General features: G+C 42.8%; 1 protein-coding gene across 7 annotated transcripts in view; it reads left to right on the top strand.

Annotated features, from left to right (window-relative positions):
- The first annotated feature begins 669 nt into the window (after positions 1-669).
- The window catches only part of ddx4 (DEAD (Asp-Glu-Ala-Asp) box polypeptide 4), a 34,947-nt gene continuing 16,836 nt past the window's right edge, over positions 670-18,780 (top strand). For 2 of the 7 annotated variants that reach the window (XM_042335274.1, XM_042335248.1), the window contains exons 1-10: positions 3,892-3,949; positions 4,984-5,089; positions 6,289-6,352; positions 10,272-10,352; positions 12,405-12,464; positions 13,270-13,389; positions 14,595-14,675; positions 15,567-15,632; positions 15,897-15,953; positions 17,117-17,161. In XM_042335274.1, the coding sequence (XP_042191208.1) occupies positions 3,927-3,949; positions 4,984-5,089; positions 6,289-6,352; positions 10,272-10,352; positions 12,405-12,464; positions 13,270-13,389; positions 14,595-14,675; positions 15,567-15,632; positions 15,897-15,953; positions 17,117-17,161 (703 nt within the window). In that variant the 5' untranslated portion in view covers positions 3,892-3,926. Of the gene's footprint in view, positions 801-2,534; positions 2,579-3,891; positions 3,950-4,983; positions 5,090-6,288; positions 6,353-10,271; positions 10,353-12,404; positions 12,465-13,269; positions 13,390-14,594; positions 14,676-15,566; positions 15,633-15,896; positions 15,954-17,116; positions 17,162-18,780 lie in introns of those variants that run through there. The other 5 variants (XM_042335257.1, XM_042335259.1, XM_042335251.1 and 2 more) reach the window with 5 other exon arrangements.

The following is an 18,780-nucleotide window of genomic DNA, read 5'->3' as shown; positions in this document are numbered from 1 at the left end:
AATTAAATCTGGAAGGTTTTAACAGTAGGTTTGCAAGAGCTTGGGAAACTGAATGTGTGTTGGAAGTACTGCTAGAGCTTAAACAGGTAAAACTGCATAAAGCTTATCATTATGAGTGCTATGTGGCAATAACTTTTTGGCTGGGACCACCTTATCTATTAGCTCTTTGGCTTGCAAGGTTGACTGAAACCATATAAGAAGAATCCCTGTAGCTCAGTGGTTGGAGCATGAGCAAGAGGACCCGGGTTCGATTCCTGGAAGGGCGAAAAGTTTCCTTACTCCACACGCCTCTGTTTAACTAGCAGTAAGTAGGAACCGTTTTTTAGTCGATTGGCGGATCACTTTTCCGGGGATAATGATTCCTTCAAAAAAAAGTTAATAATCAATGGGTCACTCAATCCACGACGGTTTGTGGGACACTGCTGAGTGCAATTGGCTGCTGGGTTTCGCCCACAGAATATACGAGTCAATTCACTTTACTGTACATTTTGTGAAGGGTTTTGAGACGTCTCGAAGACGTGATAAGGCGCTATTATCAAATGCAAGGATCATTGTTATTATTTCTCGAAAGGGGCAGTATTTTTAAAGGATGATATTTTGATTTTTGATGATTCAGGTCATTTTTTAAATAAAGTCCAGGAGGGGATTTTAGGACCCAGAAGGAATAGACTACTCGATTTGTTACCAACCTGCAGCTGAGGTGAGAGCTCCTGGAGGTCGTGGATTGATTGTAAAGAAGGAAAACATGTTGTGTTGAAGCTCCTCTGTTAACTGTTTCCAGCAGCTTTAGGGAATAAAAGGTAAAACCACCAGTCACACCAACTGCACTTGCAGGACGTTTTGTGCAAATACGAAGTTATTTGGAAAGTTGTCAGTGGAGAAAATTATTCGTGTGTAATTTAACTTTTTTTTCCAAAAAAAGCCACATTGCAGCACTGTGTCAACCTGGATTTGTTTTGGTGTCCCCCACCCCAACCCCCAGCAGCTTAACTTATTCTATTGATTAAACTCGAGCTGCTCGGATCGTCTTCTAAAGACAAAAAAAAAATCCTGATCTCTTGTGAATGGTTTTGACTACAGTACATCCACTGTGTTAAACCTTCAGTACCTTCTGGGGCCACTTCTGTTGACATGTTTGCTGTGTGTTGCGGTAACTTCCCCATATGCTTAATGTTTCCCACCCATTAAACCCGATGGCTTTAGCCTGGACTGGACTGGACCAGTTGTTTGAACCTGGACCAGTTCTTGTTGCGGAAGAAACAAACCTGTGGTTAGTGAGTGAGTTAGTGATTGAGTGAGTTAGTGATTGAGTGAGTTAGTGAGTGCAATGAGTTAGTGATTGAGTGAGTTAGTGATTGAGTGAGTGCAGTGAGTTAGTGCAGTGAGTGCAGTGAGTGAGTTAGTGAGTGAGATCGGTGACGTAGCAAAACTTTTACTGGGACTTTGGGATTCATTAATGAGATAATTCTAACAATTGCTACTGTTATTTTTTTTCGGACAGACGGGATTATAGCACCTAATATTGCCACAGTCTGCACGCGTTTCCTTTTTGCTTTAAAGGTTCGACAAAAGAGGTGTTGTCCCTGTGGTTGAGTTTTCACTCGATTGTTTTTTCGTGCAGCAGATAATAATAATAATAATAATAATCATCATCTGCGTGTGCATTCCCTTTGCTTCTATTCCTTTCTCTTAAAATCCCTGAATTGCTTAATAAATAAAACCGATCCCCGGGGCTCTTTGTCACAGTGCTCTCTTGAGACGATTTGGGTTTTGAGTGTTTGCAGGAATCTTTGCTGCAGGTTTCTATATAATTTTTTTAAAAAAAACCTTTTTTAATTTGCAAAGATGCAGCAAAACGTTTTGCACCTTTGTGGTGTGGGGGTGAGGTGAGGTGAGGCCGAGGAGGGAGGGTGGGTGGGTGGGTGGGGGGTGCAAAGAAACTTCTTCTCGTCTCTTGGCATTTTTTTTCACAAAAAGAGTTGGGGGGGTGAGGAAATGGGGAAGGAGTTTTGGTTGCCATCCGTTCAGTGTTTTTTTCCCCCGGTAAACTCGGGTTCAACCCCCCCTCCCCACCCACCCCAACGTGCAAACTGTGCAGAGACCCCACTTGCAGCTTTGTGCAATGAGTGTCTGTCTGTGCGGCTCAGCTGTGTCCAGTCACCCGACAGCAATGAATGCATTTGTAGCCCAAAAAGTAGCCCAATGTCACACGTCGCCCGGGGTTCAGGCAGCAGAGCGGCCGTCTGGCGCGGGGGGGGGGGGGTCGTATTGCCCCCGACGCGTCACAATCGCACGCACGCACGGCCCCGCCCGCCCTGCTCCTCCGACGCGACGCGCGCATTGTGACGTCACGAGGGGCGTCCGCCGGCGCGCTCCGAGCTCGCTGCGCCGCGTGCGTGCGTGCGTGCGTGCGTGCGCGCCCGCCCGCCCGCCCGCCCGCGCCCGCGCGTGCGTCAGCCCCACGCGAGGCTGGAAAACGCGCCAATTCAGGGCCGAGCTCAGACGCTCCGTCAGTCAGTGCGGCGGCGGCGGCGGCCTCCTCCCTCCCTCCCCCTCTCCCTCTCCCCCTCCTCACCAGGTAACCGCACCGTCTGCCTCCCTCCCGCCTCTCTGCCTCTCTCTTGTTGGTGGGGCTCCGGGTGGGTGGGGGGGAGAGGGGGAGGAGGGAGGGAGGGAGGGAGGAAGGCGCCGAAACGTGTCCCCGAAACTCGTCCGTCGTGCGACGAAGCCGCCAAAGTGTCCCGGAGTTGAGTGGCTGTGGCTCTCTCTCTCTCTCACTCACTCTCTCTCTCACTCTCTCTCTCTCTCTCTCTCACTCACTCACTCTCTCACTCTCTCACTCACTCTCTCTCTCTCTCTCACTCACTCACTCACTCACTCCAAAGTTCAGCCTCTGCTCCGCTCCGCTCCGGGCGCTCAGAGCCGCTTTTTTTTCCCCACATATAACGCGACAGCAGTGCCGTCGGACCCGGAGCCTTCGGGACTCGCAGCTGCTGTTTGCCATCGTCGAATTGCGTCTCTGTTGTTGTGTTGTTTGTCCTCATTCTTACGTTCACACTTCTTCTTTTGAGGACCCCCCCACCAGAGCCACGGCATTGATACCCCAATCAGCCGAGCGCTGAGCTGCTGTGTCCCCGGCGATCCTCAGCCCAGGTTTTTGTTGACCGAGAATGGACACAGGGAATCGTGCGGCGCAGGAGGAGGCCATTCGGCCCATCGTGTCTGTCCCGGCCCTTCGAAAAGAGTTATCGCAATTCGGTCCCACTCCCCCCCGCGCGCTCTCTCCCCAACAGCTCTGCAAACCCGTCCTCCCCGAGCAATCGTTTGCTTCTCTCCTGGAAGTTGTTGTCGAATCGGCTTCCGCCGCCCTTCCCGGGCAACGCAGTCCAGATCCAGATGTTACGAGGGAACCAGTTTCGCATGAGTCTGAGTTGCCCCTCTGTCTCCCCAATTTTTCTTGTTTGAGTCTCATATTCAGCCATTTTCAAAAGAAAAACCCTAAACAAAGCTTTTTAGTCGTGTACCGTCCCCATCAAAAATCATGCACGTCTCATTGGGGCTGTTGCTGTGCCAACGCCAACGCCTGCTTAACACTTTTATAGTTTTCTTTTTCCGACTGATAAACTTTTTTTTCAAATGACTTTTCCCCGACAGCGAAGAGACCCCGAGAACTCATACCACTGTCCCGCACCTCACTTGTTTGATTTTGAAGCTATCCAAAAAGGTTCTACTGTAGCTATGTTGGGCTTTGGGCAATCGAGTCATCTTGCGATGAGATTGAGCAGCCTGAACAATAATGAATTGTTAAAAGTTGGGTGACTTCAATTCAAGTGGTGCACTACTTAAGATGTGGTCTATTGTAACAATTGTACTTTCTTATGATCTATGCTTTCCCCCCTCTATATCCAACCATAAGAATATAAGAAATGCTAGACGAAAAAAGACCAAGGTAAACCCAGTTCGTCTTCCACCTTCCTGGCGGTCGCATGCACATATGTCTCAAAACTACCTATGTCCCATAATGTTATTTTCTAAAAGGAAACTATCTAATCTTTGTTTGAAAGAATCAACACTTCCTGCTTCAACTGTCTCCATAAGAACATAAGTGGAGAACAACAACAACAAAATTACATTTATAGGGCGCCTTTCACGTCGGGAGGGCGTCCCAAAGGCTGAACCACCCACAGTTCTTAACTGAAGATGTGAATGTGAGTAATAATTTGGTTTCTGGTCCAAATTTTAATTCAGCACTAAAAGTCCTTATCTCGACATAACCACACTTTGCCTTAGTTGAGGAATTCTTGAATGATCTGCTTCAATCCCCTCAACCCTCTTTGCCTGTCTTCAGATCATATTCAGATCTTTGACTGTGCTTTCGGTCATCTCTCCTCAACTTGTGTTGAGCTCTGCCTGTGTGACGGGTGCTTTATGAATGCAAATTGTTGTTCAGTAGAAAATTGCTGTGTGAGGACTTGTGATGTTTCTCTGAAGCATCGATTGATTCATTGTGCTATTCAACTTGTGTTGCTGGGTTTGACATACATTTTGTTTAGTTTTAAGTCATAGATTTGTGATAGAAATTGCCGAGATAATTATCTCAGAATTTTACATTGAGTGAAAATGCAGGTTACCTCACCATAGAGGAGGAGTGGGGGAGAGAGGAGCCATTAAATAACCATTGCTATTCAAATTAGCCTCTCTTCCTCCCCGCACTCCTCTTCCTCCCCGCACTCCTCTTCCTCCCCGCACTCCTCTTCCTCCCCGCACTCCTCTTCCTCCCCGCACTCCTCTTCCTCCCCGCACTCCTCTTCCTCCCCGCACTCCTCTTCCTCCCCGCACTCCTCTTCCTCCCCGCACTCCTCTTCCTCCCCGCACTCCTCTTCCCCTCACGCCCCCCCCCCACCCAGCTCCCATAACTTTATTCAGAATCATGCATACTTGCTTTTGACTTTTGATTTCCCCTCGCTCCTGTTTTGTGCACAGATCCTGTAACTGTGTTGCAGATAAATACTGGAATACCATGGCAGAAGATTGGGATGCAGAGTTTGGAACTGAACCCACTGCAGTTATTCCATCGTTCTTTGACATGGTATGGTCAACAACAACTTGCATTTATATAGCAGGGTAGCTTCCCAGAATGCTTGACAGTGGTGGAGCACGACTCCGAGCTGGGAGGGAGGTGACCGTAGCCAAGATCAAATAGGAAGGTCTTCAGGCACGACCTAAAGATGAGGAAGGAATGGTTAATGCAGAGGGATAGAGGAGGAGTGTGTTAGAGTTTCGGGACATAGTGGCTAAAAGCGCCTCCACCAACGATGGAACGGAGGGCAAGAAGGACATGCAGAAGGCTGGAGCCAGTCAAGCAGAGGTTGTGGGTTGCGGGGTAAGCAGGTCGGAGAGGTAGGGAGGTGCCAGGGGATGAAAGGATTTGAAAACGAGTCTGAGGATTGCCATTATTTTATGATGCATTCGACGATAGGGAGCCAGTAAAGCCTGGCTAGAACTGGTGTGATGGGCATATAGTTCAGTATGGGTGAGTATGCAGGCAGCAGAATTTTGGATCGGCTGGATCCTGTGCATTGTGGAGCTGGGGAGACTGACAAATAGGGCATTTGAGAAGTTGAATTGGGAGGTGATGAACACATGCACAGGTGTTTCGGCTGCGTCTGGGTTAAGGTACGGTTGGAAGCGCACAATATGACAGCGGTGGAAGAAAGTGGTCCTGGTTAGGGACTGGATGTGGGTAAAGAAGGACAGCAGTGGGTCAAACCAAATGTCTAGGTTGTGCACTGGTTTGTTCAGTCTGAGGCTAGGCCAGGGAGGTTGAGGAGGTCAGACCCGCAGGATAGAAGACGTTGATAGGAGCCAATGATTATGGCTTCCGTCTTTAGTTGTAGGATGTTTTCACTCATCCAGGCCCTGATGTCTTCCAGACAAACCGAAAGAACATCGGCCAATCTGGAGTCACTGGTTTGAGATGTATTTGAACGCAGAGCCTTCAGTTCATATGCCCCTAATCTCTGCAACTCTCTGTCTCGACTCCTCTCTTTCTGTTGTTTAAGCTTTTTTCAAATCCTACCTCTCTTGAGCACGCCTCTGCTGCATCCCTCTTCTGCCCCAGCTTTTATTATTATTATTATTATTATTGTGGCCAACCTCGTCCCTATGAAGTGCTCAGAGGAGTTACTTTAGATGTAGGGCATTATTTGCAAGAAAAACTTACATTTATATATTAAATTACTTTTCTTTTCAAATTGAATATTGAATGTTTGTTTTTCTCCAATCTAGGCTGGCCTTAGATCTCCAGTGAAAGAAGGTGCTATCAATGGTAATCAGATATTTGAGTCAAAAGGTAGGGTATTGTAGAGTCTTTCAGTGCTCAAGGGAACAAAGGCTGGTTTACACACACATTTGAGATCAACACCAATTTGTGCAAATAATAATTTGGTCATTCAGTCTGCAGTGGTTTGTGGGACACCTCTGTGCGCAATTGGCTGCTGGATTTCGCCCACAAAACGTAGTCAATTACAGTATATTCTGTGAAGTGCTTTTAAGACATCTCAACGACTTGATAAGGCACTACATCAAATGCATAATTGTTTTTATTGTTAATATAATATATAATAAAGTTGGCATAATATAACCAAAGTATCAATATTTCCTTCGGTCACTTCAGTCCACTACTGTTTGTGGGACATTGCTGTACGCAATTGGCTGCCGCGTTTGGCCCACAAATATAGTCACTTCACTTTACAGTATATTCTGTGAGGTGCTTTGAGACGTCTCGAAGACGTGATAAGGCGCTATATCAAATGCAAGGATTATTTTATATTTTTTAAAAATCTGTACAAATGAGTGTGAAAAGGGATACAATAAAGCCCTGTTCCTTTCAAGATATGGACTAGACCTTAACCATCAAATGCAAGGATTATTATTATTATCTCCATCCATCAGCTGTATTCTCCTATCCCAGTATTAATAAAGTATTTCCCCTCATTTATTCAATCATAGCTTCTGGATAATTACTTCCTCCCCCCAGTGTCTTGTGGCACGATCTGTACCTATTCCTATATCCAGTTTATTCAGGTGAGCACCACAATTTGAAAAGAGAAGGGAGTTTCTCCTGGTGTCGAAACTGTCAATTCCCAGATTTAAAAAATCATTCATTCATATCCTGGGATTCCGCTGTGTGGAAATTAGCTCCCATGTCTCTTATACTTCACAGAGAAAGTCTTTGAGACGTTTTGTTGCGATAAGGTTCTATATCAAATGCAACGGTTGTTATTACTGTTCTCAAGCCATACACCTATCCATTTCTAATAGGAAACGTTAATTGGGCATATTATAATATTCCTTGCATTTGATATAGCGCTTTTCATGTCTTTAAGACGTCTTAAAGCGTTTCACAGAATATACTGTAAAGTGAATTGACTATATTTGTGAGCGAAACGCGGCAGCCAATTACACACAGCAGTGTCCCACAAACAATCGTGGATTGAAGTGATCAAATTGTTTTTTTTTCTTGAGGGATTATTATCAGGTGTGTGGTAAGGAAACTTGCCTAAGGTTTTGCTCTGCCGGGAATTGTCTCTCGCTTGCGAGGCAAGTGCTCTAACCACTGAGCTATAGGACATAACATTTTATGTTAAAATATTTCAAAAATCTTATTAAACAAAGCACAAGTGAATAACCATAGCGAAATCTGATCTTCATCATGATTGCTTAAATCTGGTGGCAAGGTCAGTTTTTGTACCCTACGATGCTGTAATTTATCCCATGCCCGCTGAAGGTGAGAAAAGGAAGAAATTTATAACAAGTCTCATCTGGTTCGAATGAGAGAGAGAGAGAGAGAACTTGTGCTTTGTTAATTACTGTTAAGTGCAGTGTACCTTTGGTAGGCTAATTGTAGCATGTCTAGTGTTAAAATGCAGTGTATACAGCAATTTATAATGTTAATGGTATGCTAAGTCCCCATTTTAAAATTCAGTTTGAAACTGGGTAGAGGGCGATTAGAAATGGGTAGAACTTGTTTTGTAAAAGGCTATACACCTATATAATCAGTCAAATGCTACTTCCCACACACACGTGTTTACATGATTTTAAAATTGGTATTTTCTCTCATTCCAAAATCAGTTTATTTATGTTGAACTGCACTTGAGAGAGGGTTCGGATTGAATTTGACAACATACAACTGAGCAGCAGATTTCTCCAGCTAAGGGATGTTTACAGTCTTTTGTGCGATCTTGAAATTTGTATTTGGTTTGTAGAAATAAACTGTTTATGGCATTTTCTGGAAAGAAGTGCAGTTTCTTTGTAACAGAGTGAAAATTCTCAAAAGTGAAGTTTTTTTCATTTTTAAGTGGAGGCCTGTGTTGAAACTCAGATTACGTATATCAAGTTGTTTGTGCTCTGTGTACTTGAGCTGTTATCAGTTTAGTTTCCAATCTTCTAGTGATTTTGAAGATCACGTTTGCTTTTTTAAATAGGCAGAATCTCAGATTCTGATTCAAACAGACAATTTTAGTGTCGGTTTGAGGTTTTTAAATGATCAATTTGCGGTTTTTAAAATAATAAAGGGATTTGATAGGATAGATACACGGAAACTATTTCCTATGGTAGGGAGCCCAGAATAAGGGAGCATCATCTTAAATTAGAGGTTACGAGTAAAATTAGGCAGTTTTGCACCCAAAGGGTAGTGGAAATCTGGAACACTCTTCCCCCAAAAGGCTGTGGATGCTGTATCCATTCACATTTTCAAGATCAAGATGGATAGCTATTTGTTAGGTCAGGGTACCAAGGGATATGAGGCAAGGGTGGGCAATTGGAGTTGAGGTACAGATCAGCCATGAACAGGCTTGAGGGGCTGAATGGTCTACTGTTGATCAATGCACTTACCACTTCAGTGAACAACAGGAAAGATTGATACTTTGGTTATAATGTTATGCCAATTTTATTATATTAACACTAAAAATAATTCTTACATTTAATGTAGTGCCTGACGTCTTAAAGCGCTTCACAGAATATACTGTAATTGACTATGTTTTATGGGTGAAACGCAGCAGCCAGTTGCGCACAGCAGTGTCCCACAAACCTTTGCGGATTGAATGACCAAATAATTACTTTTATAATATTATAAAGCATTTCTAATATTTTGCCACTGGGTGTCACTATTGCTTTGTAAACACTCAAAGTTCCTGATGCGCACACTTGTGTAGCTTTAATATCTGGAGTGGTCAGGGCAGATGAGAGGGGATACTGTTTCAGTATCAAATATAAATAATGCCTGAAGTGGCCTGTGTTAGTGTCGTAGCTGACTTTTCTTAGCTTTAATGCCCTACAGTTGTCAATATGGAATAATAAGACTGCAGAACAGTGCTATTTCCAACTGAGTTGATGTCAATTGAGCAGTTCCAGCTCTTTGGGACGTCCTCCCGACGTGAAAGGCGCTCTATAAATGTAATTTTGTTGTTGTCAGTGGGGAGGTCTGAAATGGGTGGTCTTAATGGAACTGAAAAACATACCACCACCGTTTCCTAATAAGGTGCATATTTTAAACCTAGTTATGTTGGATACTTGCAAATCATTGCCCACAAAACCCACCCCAGTGTAAATTATATTAACTACATAACAACAACAACAACAAGATTCCATTTATTGAGCGCCTTTCACGTCAGGAGGACGTCCGAAGGCGCTGTACAGTTGGGTCAGGACCCGAGCAGGGGGGAAGTGGTCAGGGTGAGGGTATGTACATAACTACTATTTCTCCTGCCCAGCCTGCCCCATTATCGGCAGTCAGGCCTTTAGCCTCTCTCCCTCTACCCTTTGGAATTACATCCCAGTCTCTTTGTCTCGCTCCCTCCGTTGCCTCCTTCAAGGCCCATCACAAGACCCTCCTTTTTGGCCACCCCTTTGATCATCTTCCTACCCCTGCCCCCCTCCTGATCCCCAGCTCAGGTCCAAATCCCCCGATCTGATGTCAGCCTACACTGAAGTCAGAGCTTGATGTGGACTTGAACACAATCTTCTGACCCAGATACCACTAGATAGTGAGACTGTATGGACCCTGAAACATTGTTCTTGGTGGGGGTAGGAGGCAAAGAATGACGCTAATTTAACTAAGTACCGAAGCTCTAAAGAAGCTTTACAGAAACGTACACTTTCATGTTGCTAATGAGAAAAATACAACAATAAGCGCTGGAAGACTTTGGGGTGGTTGGTATGTTGTTTAGCTCTTGTCACAATGTTTCTTGTGCGTTTGATTTCCTCTTAAGGTTCTGAAGCAGCAAATTTTGGGAAGAGATGTAGCAATACATTTGGCAATAGCACTGGATTTGGTGGATTTGGGAAGCAAGGTAAGATCCACACTGATGCTTTTAATTTGCCCAACTCTTGTTTGTGTTGCTTCTGTAAAATGTTTGTTTTTCCATTGGTGTCAACCTATTTAAAAAAGGTGGAGGAAAAGATGGGGAACTATAGGCCAGTTAGTCTCACATCAGTGATAGGAAAATTTTTAGAATCGTTGATTACGGATGTGGTAGTCCGGTATTTAGGGGAGCACAATATAATTAGGCCAAGTCAACATGGCTTTATAAAAGGGAAGTCATGTTTGATAAATCTCATAGAGTTTTTTGAGGATATTTTGAGTAAACTAGATAAGGGTGAATCAGTGGATGTGGTTATTTGGACTTCCAGAAGGCATTCGATAAGGTGCCGCATAAAAGGTTAGTCCAAAAGATAAGGGCCCATGAAATTGGGGGGAGCATATTAATGTGGATTGGGGAATGGTTAACGGGTAGGAAACAAAGAGTAGGGATAAATGGGTCCTTTTCAGATTGGCGGGATGTGACTAGTGGAGTGCCACAAGGATCAGTCCTTGGGCCTCAGCTATTTACCATCTATATCAACGATCTAGACACAAAACTAGGAGGAAGTGTCAATACAGAGGACGGCATTAAAAAAATGCAGTGAGACATAGATAGGTTAGGTGATTGGGCAGGTAGGTGGCAGATGAAGTATAATGTAGGGAAGTGCGAAGTCATCCACCTAGGTAGCAAAAATAGTAGAACGGGTTATATTTTAGAAGGGGAGAGATTGGAATGTGTTAGCGTCCAGAGGGACTTGGGTGTCCTTGTACACCAATCACAGAAAGTTAGTCTGCAGGTGCAGCAGCAATTAGGAAGGCGAACGGTTTGTTAGCATTCATTATGAAAGGATTAGAGTATAAGAGTAGGGAAGTCTTGCTGCAACTGTATAGGGCCCTGGTGAGACCACACCTGGAATACTGTGTGCAGTTTTGGTCTCCTTATTTAAGGAAGGACGTACTTGCTTTGGAGAGGGTGCAGCATAGATTTACTAGGTTAGTACCAGGGATGAAGGGGATGAGTTACAAGGATAGGCTGACCAATTTGGGCCTATATTCTCTAGAATATAGAAGAATTAGAGGGGATCTTATAGAAACCTATAAGATCATCAAAGGGCATGATAGAGTAGATAGTGGGAGATTGTTTCCCCTGGTTGGAGAAACTAAAACCAGGGGTCACAACCTTAAAATCAAAGGCAGCCCTTTCGCACTGAGTTGAGGAAGAACTTCTTCACTCAAAGGGTGGTGAATGTATGGAAGTTGCTACCCCAAAGCGCTGTTGACGCTCAGTCCTTAACCATATTCAAGACTGAGATAGAAAGATTTCTTGTTGCAAAAGGGATTAAGGGATATGGGGATAAGGCAGGGTCAGGTTATTAGCTGGAGTTAGATTAGAAGATCAGCCATGATTGAATGGCGGGGCAGGCTCGAAGGGCCGAATGGCCTACTCCTGCTCCTACATGTTATGTTAACCTTATTTAACATTGGTACCAACATGCTATAATGAAATTGATACCTGTTGCAATGCAGTTTGGTGGAATTCATCACTTAATTTATTGTTGGAAACATTACCAACGTTTCACCCTAATGTAGTGGCCCTAAACATTCTCTCTCCATAAATTACTTAATTGCACGTGTCTAAGGAACAGCATGTTGGTGGGCCAGTGAGCTGTACAGGTCAGTAGTGAATTCCAATTTTAAGAGGCACCATTTGTATCCAGGTAATACTTGTGCATTTTGATTTTCTCTTTTGAAGCAGCAAATTCTCCCCACAGAAGGAGAACAAGTGTATGTTCTCAAGCCAGGTTTTACCTGCCCAGTGTTGGACTCAAATGGCATAAGGGAGGAAATCTCCCTCTCTTAGTGATGCATAGTCACTTTGAAGAATCAAAACAAAAAATCAGCTGTGGTTGAGAATGTTAAAATGTGTTTGGAATTGATTTTAGTTGTATATTCTGATTTTTCTCACTGAAGCCAGTCTTCAGATTTCCTCCCACTCCTGTTAAATTAAGAGTTAATATTGTGTTTTTCTTTAAATTTTAAGGATCTGGAGATGGGAATGGCTTTGATACAAACAGCAGCTACATATTTGAGAAACAGCCCGGTGAGTTATTTGTTTTAGTGCACACCATTTTGTGGAGGGGCAAGAATAAAATTTGGTAGCCACTGACTTTTGTGTCTTAGACTAGTTTAATTCCTTGTTTGATGACAGTTATAGCAGTTATGTTCCCAGCCTTCTTTCCCCCTCTTGTTTAAAAGTTTCATGATATCCATCACTGTTGGTTCCTGGGATGAGGGGGTTGACCTACGAGGAGAGGTTGAGTAGACTAGGCCTATATTCTCTAGAATATAGAAGAATCAGAGGTGATCTTTATAAGATCTATAAGATCTATAAGATTCTTAAGAGTCTTGACAGGATAGATATTGTGAGACTGTTTCCCCTGGTTGGAAAATCTGAAACTAGGGGTCATAGTCTCAGGATTAAAGGTCAGCCCTTTAGAACTGAGTTGAGAAAACATTTCTTCACTCAGAGGGTAGTGAATTTATGGAATTCTCTACCCCAGAAGGCTGTGGATGCTCAGTCATTGAACATCTTCAAGACTGAGATCGATAGATTTTTAAAAACTGAAGGGATTAAGGGATATGGGGATAGGACGGGTAAATGGAATTAGGTTAGAAGATCAGCCATGATCTTATTAAATGGTGGGGCAGGCTTGAGGGGCTGAATGGCCTACTCCTGCTCCTATTTCTTATGTTCTTATGTTGCAGCCACTGTGTTTTGGTGAGTGAGTGGCTTTGATTCATAATAAGCTATTTCTATCGCATTAATTCACAGATCTTGGCTAGTAATACAGTATGTTTTCAATACCCATTTTTTAATACTACATTATAATATTGTTGTAATGCAGTTGCAGGTTTTGCCGAAACAACCACAGTAAATGAAAGTGAATTTGGCAGCAGAGTTGTTAGAGGATGCGGCTTTGGAAGAGGTAACCGTGGGGGATTTCCGAGATCCAGCCCACAGAATGGTACTGACCATGAAAACCTACAGATGTTGTAACTTTTAGTTCTTAGGAATCCTCGACGCTGTGTTTTCTTTCTTCCATGTTCTGTTGTGAGTCTACGGAATGTTGTTTTAGTACTTTCTAAAAAGAAAATTGTGCAATTCGCCCTCAAAATACAGTTGATTCACTTTACAATCTGTACTGTGAAGAGCTTTCTAAGTCCTAGCATTTCTTCATAAGCACCTGCATTGATGTGATAAGCGCAATATCAAATTTTGGGATTATTATTATTACAAGGAATATATTTAGTTTCACTTTACAGTATATTCTGTGAAGTGCTTTTGAGACGACTTGAAGACATGATAAGGTGCTATAATCGCGCCTTTGGTCACCTTCCTCCCACTCCCCCTGGCACGGCCCTGTAATCCGTTACTGTGAAGCGCTCTGAGACGCCGTCTGGCGTGGAGGATGCTATATAAATCCAAGTTGTTGTTATAATCAAATGCAAGGATTATTATTATGCCAGGAGCATGGGTTGGAAAACACGGTTGTCTGCTCTGAGTGGAATTCTTTGGGGAGCAATTTGTTCAACAAAAGTCACAATGTTTGGGGAGCAATTTGTTCAACAAAAGTCACAATTTTTGTTTTTCATTTTATATAATTACTATGATTTCTGTGGGTTTGTGAAATTATGTGAAAATGGATGCAATCAATTTTTTCATATTGAATTGAAACCTCTTCAATTTGTGTACGTTTTGAACGATATTAGAAAAAAATCATCCAGCAACCCGTCTTATGCATGTTAAATTTATGTTTCTGTACTTGACTGAGAAAGATCAACATATCATAGGGTATCTATAGTTTAGATTGAAACTTAATTCCTGATTATTGAATCCATGCCATTAGTCGCAAGTAGACACTTTTTCTAGATCTCTATTCTTTCCTATTAGCAAAAAAAATCTCTCAAGGATAGATTCATAGCACTCCTGCATTTCAAAAATAGGTTAATCCCAGGTGAGGTGATGGATAGAGAGAACAGACATTTAAAAATAGTTAGTGACACTGGAATCTTGAGTTATTCACCAAGGAATCTACTTTTCCGAGTCATAGAATTTTTTCTAAAGAACCTGCTTTAAATGTTTGGTGTATGGTTTGTGGTACATGAAGATTTTATTTAGGGTAGCTTCACCTAGTTTGTGAGATCCTAAATGCTAATTTTCTTTATACAGCCATTGAAAAAGCAAGTGGAGACGGCCCTCCTGTTGGTAGAGGTAGCTTTAGTGCAAGGAGAGGGTTTGCAAATCATCCAGGTGAGGGTGTTTAAATTGAACACATTTGCACTGTGGATCTGTAAGTTGTCTGGGGATCAGCCTGGCTCAGTTGGTAGCACTCTTGCCTCTGAGTTAGAAGATTGTGGGTTCAATCCCCACGTCGGGACTTGAACTTGGATAGGGTAATGCAGCACTCCAATGCAGTGCTGGAGGTTTTGTCAAGAAGTGCTGTCCTTTGGATGAGACTTATAACCAAGGTCCGGTCTGCCTGTTCAGGTGGACATTTAAGGTCTCATGGCACTATTTGAAAAGATAAGGGAGTTTCTCTGTGTGTCCGGGCCAACAATCCTCCTGCAATAAAAATTGATTATTCATTTCATGCGGACATCATTGTGCAAATTGGCTGCCACATTCGTCCACAAATAATAATATAATAATATTCCCTGCATTTGATATAGCGCCTTATCACATTGTTGAGACATCTCCAAAGCATTTCACAGAATATATTGTAAAGTGGATTGACTATTTGTGGGCGAAACGTGGCAGCCAATCACACAAAGCAGTGATTTACAAATTGTGAATTGAGTGACCTTATTTATTATTTGGAGAGAGAGGGATAGGGATCCGCCAATCGACTAACAACTGGGTTCCAACTTACTGCTAGGTAAACAGATGTGTGGAGTAAGGATACTTGCCCAAGGTTTGCTCCACCTGGGAATCGAACGGGGGTCCTCACGCTTGCCAGACAAGCATTTTTATTGTGTTCCAGCTTCGATCCATAGTTGTATGCTAGATCTGTGGTAGGGGACTACATTTGGGGGTGGGAGGGCGGTGCGGGAGTAAGAAAGTCACCAAGGGTTTCTGATAGTATTGTAGAACTGCATATCAACATGTGTAGTTATAAGATACCATGTTCTATATTATTTCTAGGTGATGGGAGTGGATTTAGTTCAAGTTGTGGAAGAGGTGGATTCTCTAGTACATCTGGAATAAGAGGTGAGATTTTTGGAGTGTTTTAGTGTTTATTATTTTTATTTGACTGGGTGAGAAATGGCTGTCACAGCGGCTATTATCCGATTTTCAAACTGCTTTTTCTTCCTTTTGCTGATACCAAGATCCACATACATTAGTAACATCAATGTGTATCACTAATTTTATCTGATTTGATCATTTCGGATTGCCTTGTGTATATCACGCCTTACTATTGTATTTTTTTAAAAAAAACTTCAGGAATTAATCAGTTCAATGATTGAATTGCAGGTGGTTATAGAGGTAGAAATGAAGACATCTTTTCAGGGTCTAATCCTAAACTGAGAGGTTAGTACAAAGAGAGGTGGTGGTGTACAAAAACTAGTTGTATTATACATTTATTTATAGTTAAACCTGGCTGGCCAGATTAATGGGTGGAGTGTGTGGAAGGAGAGCTAAGTGTAATTACAATGCCCCTAATGCAATAAATGCATATGTGGTGCCAGAAAATGCCGTTGTAATCATTTACTACCATTTTCCAGCACTGCATATGTATTTCTACCATTTTTTAAAAAAAAGTAGTCCCTCATTCATGCTGGACACTGGAGAAAGGACAGTGAGTCGGAGAGCTGTTGGATCACTCCCACTGGTCCAGCTCTAGGAGGACCTACAGATAATCTTTTTTGTTCATCCTTTCCACGTCAGGAGAACACCTTGAAAAGTTTTACATAATGGAAGCCCGATCTGGACATGCAGGAGCTAAGGAAGGCGGGGAGGGGTAGGAGATTAGAAAAGATGCCCCAGTCTCTACAGGCTGCTTATAGAGGTGGGGAGGGAGGTTATATTGTCAAACTGGGAAGAAATATAAAAAGTTGCAATTTTATGTAACTTTTCCCAACTTAGTTGAGTGAAATATTCTAGCTCTCAGTAAAACTTTATACAATCACAGCAACATTAAATTGCCAAATTGTGTGTGTGTGTTTGGTTTATCTAATCCTCATGGGGATGGGATGGTAAGTGGGACCTTGGGACTGAGCTGACCTTAAGGTGAGGTGCTTGGTAATGGAACGTCAGAATTGAGTCAACCTTTTATGACAGTCTCCAGTGACGTTCCTGAGCCAGGCTGGTCCTCCGTATTCCAAGGCCCTGGTGAGGACAGACCAGCTAGCCTAGATCCTTGGTAGATTTGGAGGAGCAGATCAATCTCTTTCTGGTCGGCTTCTGCAAGATATAAGAACATAAGAAATCCTGGATGACAAAAGCCCAAGGTCCATTCTACCTTTAGGTGATGTACATATGTGCAACTTGTATTATTTGGAAACTCAAGCATGGTAATGAAATCATAGAATTATACAGCACAGAAGGAGGTCATTCGGCCCACTGTGTCTGTGCCTTCTCCAAGTGATCAAAAACGTCTATGTAGCTTTCTTTTCTCCTGTCTCTCGCATCCACTAAAATAATTACTTCATTAATGTCTTTCTAAATACATTGTTAACCCTGTTTCTATTTAGCTCCTTGGAATTCAACTGATTCTGAAGGCAACAATAAAAACCAAGGTAAAACTCATTTTCAAAGACCTGGTTGTTCAGGTCTTGTGTTGGCTTTTAAGGTAGATATGGTTTTCATTCATTTAACTTCCCATTTCATATTAATTTTCATGTGAATACCACTTACATTTAAGGTATAGAATTAGCTGGACCTTTCTGGCTTCTGAGCAGCAAATTAAGTGATAGATAAAGTCTCCCAAATAATTGAACCTGAGGCTAGAAGCGGCTTTTCGCTTGGTTTGTGCCCTGGGGAAAGAAGTGGGGGGGGGTAGGGAATTAATGGTCGCAGAGTGATTTAGTTCCTCAAAATGGTGAATAAATGTTTTGGCTGTCATTCTGCATAGCGACTTTCAAGTCTCAACGTGCTTGAACCCTCAATCTTGCAACTGAGGCAAGATTGGTACAAGTTGAGGCAGGCTGATGCCTAAAGGTGATTAGAGGATTATAGATTACTGTAAATTATATTAATTAACCAAAAGAAGGCATTCAGGAATCATCGGTAATCCTTCAATTGCATTTTAAAGAACACCTGTATTTTCTTATATATACATAGAAACTAGCATCTAACACACTACATAATGGTGGAACTTCTCTTATAGCTTTGGTAATTCATAACTTTTTTTTGGTGTAGATCCCATGGTGAGATCCTGTATATATGGCTGTTTTACGTGTATAAAATGGTATTAGAAACAAATCTTATTAAAATATTCATCAGGCCCGATATATTCCTTACCAAGATTTTTTTTTATGTGGGGGAGCATTGATGACCTGATGTTTTTTTTTGCCTGGGTCTTCGTAGTTATCTGAGAACGGCTTGTTCCTGCTCCCTCTCCTCCCCTTGTTCTTGTCTAGCTCTCAGACTGTCTGCCAGTTCAGCGAGACTGACTGGGGTGTGTGTGTGTGTGTGTCTGGGGGTAATTGAGAGGGTATTTAGCACAAACTATTTCACAATGCACTTTGATGTGCCTCAGCTTTTTGCATGTGATTTTTTTTAATATACAGTGGAAACCCAGTTTGCAGTCGCCTTGGTAATCCAGCCGCCTACAATTGCGGGCACATTTTCATTCTCTTTCATGGTCTACACTAAAAGATAGGCTGTTGGCTTCAGTAAACCGGGCACTTCACTATTCAGGATAATGGTCATTGATTGCGACCGCTACAGCGCCCTCCTTCGCTTCAAACACAGTACAAACACCCCCCTCTGCTACTAACCTGTACAGTACACAGTGGGCTAGGCCACAGGCTTCTCACGCTGTTTCCTCGACGCTGCTACTGTGGGTGGAGGGGGCTCCGATTGCGGATTCGCAGTGCGGGGAGTATTGGGATCGTAGAAATGGCACCAACGGGAAATTGACTTTACCCGATTCCTGTGGCCTAACCTGAGCTCCTGTTGCTAATTCTTAGTAAGTGCTGTAAACACGCCACCACGGAAGGAGTTGTCCTTACATGAGAGAATGGACTTAATCAAACACAGTAAGAGCAAAAGTCATAAGACAGTAGCTGTGATCTATGTACATTAGCAGAACACAAGTTGGATGCATTCTCAAAAGGAAGGCTAATACATGACAGCTTTTGTGTTAAATGTGACAATGTCTTTATTTATAATGAGATTATAAAGTATTGTTAGT

Source organism: Callorhinchus milii, unplaced genomic scaffold, assembly GCF_018977255.1.
Source record: "Callorhinchus milii isolate IMCB2004 unplaced genomic scaffold, IMCB_Cmil_1.0 Scaffold1, whole genome shotgun sequence".
Taxonomy (NCBI): Eukaryota; Metazoa; Chordata; class Chondrichthyes; order Chimaeriformes; family Callorhinchidae; genus Callorhinchus; species Callorhinchus milii.
This window is presented reverse-complemented; position numbering and strand designations above follow the sequence as displayed.